The sequence below is a fragment of the Pteropus vampyrus genome, unplaced genomic scaffold, assembly GCF_000151845.1.
Source record: "Pteropus vampyrus isolate Shadow unplaced genomic scaffold, Pvam_2.0 Scaffold131, whole genome shotgun sequence".
NCBI lineage: Eukaryota > Metazoa > Chordata > Mammalia > Chiroptera > Pteropodidae > Pteropus > Pteropus vampyrus.
The window spans coordinates 2339341-2345461 of NW_011888912.1; the positions used below are offsets into that span (position 1 = coordinate 2339341).

A 6121-nucleotide genomic window follows, 5' to 3' on the forward strand; every position below is an offset into this window, starting at 1 on the left:
GCGCTGTCTCCTCGTGGCCACCAGGGGGCAGCACGCCTGGCCGGTCAGTTCCACAGGTGTGTGCTGCCGCTGAGGGTTCTGCTGGGCCTCCGGTTTCCTTCTGCCCCCGGTCTGCCTACACCTAGAAGCCGCCACCTGGCGGGCCCTGCTTCGTCAGCACATGCACGTCACCGGCGAGGGTCACCCACTCAACAAGCTCCGAGTGAAGACTGAACCAGGTCGGGGGCCCCTGTGCTGGACACCCCTCCACTCTCCCACCCCACGGTCCCCACGCCCATCAAGCTGCATGTCGATCAGTGCGCCCAAGGACACTCTGGGGGATGGGACCCCCAGGGCGACCCTTGGCCACCCTGGAGCTCTGTCTGGTTCTGTGTCCTCGGGGACGTCCCACTGCCCTGCGTTTGTGCAGCTTTGTCCCTGTCATCTTAAGAGTCCCTTCCATTGCTTTTCTGTGCTCAAGTCGGGCCCACGGGTTTTGCAGAGGATGTGGCCACGCCCCGTATGTGTTAAATGGTTCGTCCAAGGCCACGCATTTTTAACTTTAGTCCCGTGTGGGACAGATCCCAAACCGCCTAGTGCAGCTGAAGCCCACGGCACCGACGGTGGACCCGTGACCCGCTCGTTTTAGGCGAGAATGCCACTCTCCTGGGAGCGGAGGGGACTGTAACCGGTGGGGCTGGCCCCGCCCAAGCCCAGGGCTCGGTCCCGGGAGTCTGTGGAGCCCGCCCGCGCGAGGGGACCGCGGGGCCGGCTTCTTTGTCCTCGTCCCAGATCCAGTGAGCAGCACCCTCAGGTCTCCCTGGGGTGCCCGAGGCGGCCTGCCCCGCTGTGTTGGGGAGTTGGCCCCAACCGCTTCCAGGTTGTCGTGGGGCCCGGAGCTGGGGAAGAACCCTACAGGGGACAGGTCACAAGGCTCAAGTCTCATCGGCTGTGCTCTTCCAGGCGGTGACCCAGATGACGCCTACAGTGACACTCCCCACGGGCAAGGCTTCTGCTTCGTCTTCTACCTGGCCCTCCTGGTGGGGGATCAGGGTCAGTTTGACAAGTTTTTCAGGGTATCCTCTGCTCGGGCTGGGGTGGGGGGGACAGAGCGGACGGCGTGGGAGGGGACAGCGGAGGCCAGAGGGCCCTGCGTGTGAGCCTGCGGCGCCAAGAAGCACCTCCGCCCTCACAGACCTGCGTCCAGGAGTTTAAGCTCCAGAGCATCTTTGCAGAGGACCCTCTGGAGTTCACCTGGAGTATTTGCCCGAGCTGAAGGACAGGGGCGTGGATTCCATCCCGGTGAGCAGAGGGGCCAGCCCCCAGGCCTGCAGGTGGGTGGGAGGACACCGATCAGAGACCTCGGGATCAGCCCCGGGCCGGACGCCACCCCTCGGGATGGCGTCTCTCACCTCCGCTGCCTCAGCCCTCCTATGTGTTTGTTCACCCTGGACCACACGGCCGGACCCCTGGACCACACGGCCGGACCCAGACTGCTGTCCCCGCTGGAGCTCACAGGGCCCGGGAGTACGGGGCTGCCTCGGCCAGCCCTGTGCAAAGGGAGACTCGGGCTGCCTGGGCCTGCTTCCCGAGGGAGTGGGGACGTGTGTCCTGGACTGACAGGGCAGCCGCGGCTCCCACTCTCCGGCCGCGTGCCGAGGGCGTGGCGGGATCGGTGGTGACAGCTGTGCGGCGGCAGAGCCCGAGCTGTGTTCAGGCCTCACCACCGCCAGCTGAGGCAGGGCCCCTCGTTTCACATAACCTGGAGGCACCGAAAGATGGGGCGACAAGCCATGGCCTCCGGCTCGGCGCCAAGCAGGGAGAGGAGCCCAGGGGCCTGGCCGAGGCCGGGCCGTGGGCATCGGTGGGTGTGGCTCGGACAGCACACTGGTCACCTGGAGCAACAGCACTTCCAGGACAAGGGGCCGTCCCATCCGACAGTGACATTCCGGGTGTCGTGACAGGGACCCCGTGGGAACAAGGCCTGGGCGTGGAGGTGGATGGCGAGCCTCCCCAGCCCCCCACCGTGTCCAGGGAAGAACAGAGAACCAGCCGTCTGCCTTGCTGGTTCTGAGGTCCTCCGCAAAGGGCTGTGTTCTGGGGATTCTTTCTTCAGGTTTAATCTTCATTTTAATAAATGTTTTTAAGTGAAAAGTGTTTAAGTCAGCATTGTAGGTCAAGGGGCTGAAATTCCGTCTCCCAGGTGTCCTGTGCGAGGTCACTGTGCGAGGCCCAGAGGGCGGCCGCGTCCCTTGTGCGCGGGGCTGCAGGGGGCGCGTCGGAGGAACGGGCACTGTGGCTGGAGCGTGGCCGCTCGGGGACGTGCGCGGACGTGTGGTGCCCGGCACCCGAGCGCGGTGTGGTCCGCTCGCTCCCTCCTGCTGCTGGGAAGTGCGCACGTGTTTAGCCGTCTGCCCGGAGCCGCAGCCGGTGGCGGTGAGTGTGGTCTGCTCAGCTGTTTTCTGCTGTCAGCGTGGGGACCTTGGCACTTTGCAGCTTAGGGTTGAAAAGCAACTTTTAAGTATCTTTAAGCTGTTCTTAAATACAGGCCGCCCGACGATTGTGGCTCTGTCCTTGGCTTGGGGTCATCAACACAGGCCCCCACTGGCTGCACGGGGGTGGGGCAGGGAACACAAATTCCACCCCCAGTGAAGGCCAGCGAGAGGGGGCGCCCTGCGCAGGCCGACGAGCGCCCTGCAGGGAGGGGGCCGCGGTCTCAGGAGAGGGGCCGGGGGCCCAATCGTGCAGAGCCCCAGGCCTGAGTGCTTTGACGGCACAGCTCCTGAGGCTGTTCCTGGCCGGTGTTACGGGTGGGACACTTGTGGCTCATCGGCTCTGAGACGGGTGGCCTCGCCTCGTTGGTGCTAGGGCCTGCGCGTCGGGGAAGTCAGGGACCCAGTAATGACAGCATCACAGGAAGCTCTCTCTCAGACAGCTGCCGTGACCCCATGAACCTTCTGAGTCCTCACGGTTCACGGCGCAGGAATCCAGCGTGTGTCACCCACCCCTCAGCACCTTGGCCACCGCACAGTGCTGCTGGCCGTGCTGGCATGTCACAGGGCTGGGCGCAGCGCTCTGCGTCCCCATCCCCAAGACGAGGCTCTGCCCCTCCGGGTGAGCTCGAGGGCATCGGAAAGGCCGCGCCTGCCTTCTGCAGCTCTGACCCCTGCCCCAGAACCTTCTGCCCCACCCGCCCGGGCCCTGGCTCAAGCCGAGTCCTCGAGTCCTCGAGTCCCTGTCCTGCGTCACTGCCGCTGGGCTGTGGAGGCGGGGGCGGGGGGGGAGCGGGAGCCAGCCTGAGGTGCCCCCCTCTCAGCCCCGCAGCCCTGTCCTTTCTCTTGCTCCTCTGTCCCCGCCCTCCGGGGAGCATGTGAGCTGGGAGCTGTGGGCTGGGAGCTGGGAGCCAGTTCTCCCACATTCCAGGCTGAGTGACTGGGTGGAGGGTGTGCCCGCCTGGGGGGCTGGGGAAAATCCTAGCAGGGCCCAGCTCTGCTGTCTCCCACCCGCGGGGGAGGGCGGGCGCGGGGGCCTGGGCCCCGCAGGTTCCCCGGCCCAGATTTCTTATTCTTGGGCTGCAGGGTTAGGGCGAGGGCAGCTCTGGAGGGGGCGTCGCCTCCTCTGTGTGCACATCCCGCCTGGCATTATGGGGAGGGACACAGAGCCTGTGTCACCAGCCCTGCATTTTCGGGGTCATTAAGTCCAAACAGCCTTGTCTGTACAAATGGGGAAACTGAGGCGCAGAGTCCCACGGCCCGGGCACTAGGAGGCAGGCCCCCCTCCTCCGCCCTCGCACCCCGTGCGGCCCGCTCAGGGTCTTGGAGGGTCTGTCGGACACGGTGCCTGTGTCTGGCACCAGCTGGTGGAGAGGGACTCACTGCTCATGTGGACAGCAAAGGCTTGGCCCCGGGTCTGAGCGGAGGATGGGAAGCATGCAGTGAAGGGCTCGGGTCCGGCCCCACTCCGTAAGCAGCCTGGGCGTGTGGCCTGGGCTCCGTCTGTAAACCAGGGGCAACTGGACCCGCCTCCCGGGGTGTTGGGGTGCCGCAGGACAGAAACACCGGCCGCAAGCACCTGCTAAGTGGCCACTGGATAGAGCTTTGCTCCCTTGAGCGACAGGATCCAGGTCACGGGCTCTGACCACTAGGGGGCAGCAGCCACGCTCTGCCGGGCAGCGAGTGGAGCTCAGGCTGGGGGCCAGACGGAGGGATGAGCACAGCCCTGGGGTTCCTCGCCGTCCGCACCGCCGGCCGGGACAGGGGCATGCGGGGGGCGAGCGGCAGACAGCCCAGGTCTCTGCAGAAGTGTCCGCAGCTACCCCGATGCCTGGACAGAGGCCGGGCTGGCAGGCGTGGTCCCCCAGTCCCCAGAGAACCTTTTGGCCCGGACGCTGGGCACCGGGAAAACCAAGCCTGAGTCTTCTGCCCATTAGGCTCCTGTCCTCCATCTCCAGGGCCCACGGCCCGGTTCCTGTAGGGTTCACATCCCCACACACCCTCCCGGGCCTGCCCTACACCTTGAGGAATTTCCTGAGCCTAAGGGTGGCCAGGAGAACAGACCCCCCCCCAGCGACCCTCCCGCCTCCCGCCCAGCCCAGTGCCCTGTGCCCAACCCCAGAGGGTGTGGGGCGACTGGCTGACAATCATTAAACCAGCGGCCTGATTTCCCAGCACCCCAGCTAGGACGCTGGCCAAGTGGCACGAAATATGCAAATCACCTGGGACCAGGAGCCCAGTCTAAAGGCCAGGAAATCCCCTCGTCCAATGAGCCACCGGCTCAGGTTACGCAGCGGCTATAAAGGCCCGGCTGGGAGGGGCTCCCTGTGGATCTATTTAGGCGCTGGAGCCTCCTGGATTTCTGGCCTCCTGCTGTCCCTTATTCCCGCCCGCCTGCCTGCCTGACACGCCTGCACAGTCGCTTTGGTAGGTCCCCACCTGTCGCGTCCCCAGCCTGGGCCTGGGGACACGGGAGACTGGCAGTTCAGCCCTGCCCGCCGGGGATCTGCAGAGTGGAATGCGGGGCTGTGCTGAGGCTCTCAAGCAGAGGGCCAGGAGGAGGGAGCCCAGTAGGAAGCTGGGAGCCCCCAGCGGGCCCTTCTTGAAGAGGGGCTTCTGGAGAGGTGGGGACCTTCGTGCCCTCTGGGGCCCCCCTGGCCCAGGCACGGCCGGAGCAGAGCAGCCCGAGGGCTCGGCCCAGCCTCAGCAGCCGCCTGTCTCCCCAGGTGGCCTCATGGCTGCTACCTGTGAGATCAGCAACGTCTTCAGCAACTACTTCAGCACCATGTACAGCCCCGAGGATCCCGCCCTGGCCTCTGTGCCCCCCGCCACCACCTTCGGGGCCGATGACCTATTGGTGTCCCTGAGCAATCCCCAGATGCCGCTGGAGGGCACAGGTGGGCCTGGCGGGGTGGGGGGACTGGGGAGAGGCTGGGGAGCAGGGGCGAAGCTGGTGCCGGCCGATGAGGTGCGGACGAGGCCGATGCCGGCCTGGGAGACTCTCGAGAGCTGAGGTGGGCGCCAGCAGTGGCCGGCAGGCGCCGCCCAGGCCCCGGGTGACCTGCCGCTGTGCCTGCCCCTTGCAGAGAAGGCCAGCTGGTCTGGGGAGCAGCCCCAATTCTGGTCGAAAGCCCAGGTTCTGGACTGGATCAGCTACCAGGTAGAGAGGAACAAGATCGATGCGAGCGCCATCGACTTCTCGCGGTGTGACATGGACGGGGCCACGCTCTGCAGCTGTGCCCCCGAGGAGCTGCGTCTGGTCTTCGGGCCTCTGGGGGACCAGCTCTACTCCCAGCTGTGGGACATGAGTGAGTGCCGGCCTGGCGCCCGGGGTCCCTCTCAGTCGGGCTGGTCCGGGGGGTTGGCCCCCTGTCCCCGAGCTTGGGTCAGCAAGGCTGCAGGAAGGACCCGGAGCCCCAGGCCAGGGGGCACCGCCAGCGGGAGCCCCGAGGGCGAGTGGCCCTGAGCCTCCGCTTCCTCTCAGCCTCCAGCTTCCCCGACGAGCTCACCTGGATCATCGACCTGCTGGAGAAGGACAGCGTGTCTTTCCAGGAGACCCTGGGCGACCCCGGCCCCGCTGGTGAGAACGCGCTTTCTCTCTGCCCGTCCCTCCCCAGACTCCGCCCGGCTAGGAAGGTCAGCGGGTCATC

At 66.3% G+C, this 6121-nt stretch overlaps 2 protein-coding genes across 2 annotated transcripts in view; both read left to right on the forward strand.

Annotated features, from left to right (window-relative positions):
* Positions 1-2471, forward strand: part of RNPEP (arginyl aminopeptidase) — a 6791-nt gene extending 4320 nt beyond the window's left edge. The window contains 3 exon segments of the mRNA XM_023534775.1: positions 943-1055; positions 1175-1229; positions 1232-2471. Coding sequence (XP_023390543.1) covers positions 943-1055; positions 1175-1229; positions 1232-1599 — 536 coding nt within the window. The 3' untranslated portion in view covers positions 1600-2471.
* Positions 2472-4753: 2282 nt separating this feature from the next.
* The window catches only part of ELF3 (E74 like ETS transcription factor 3), a 4001-nt gene continuing 2633 nt past the window's right edge, over positions 4754-6121 (forward strand). The window contains 4 exon segments of the mRNA XM_023534783.1: positions 4754-4898; positions 5198-5368; positions 5558-5779; positions 5956-6107. Of these exon segments, the coding sequence (XP_023390551.1) occupies positions 5206-5368; positions 5558-5779; positions 5956-6107 (537 nt within the window). The 5' untranslated portion in view covers positions 4754-4898; positions 5198-5205.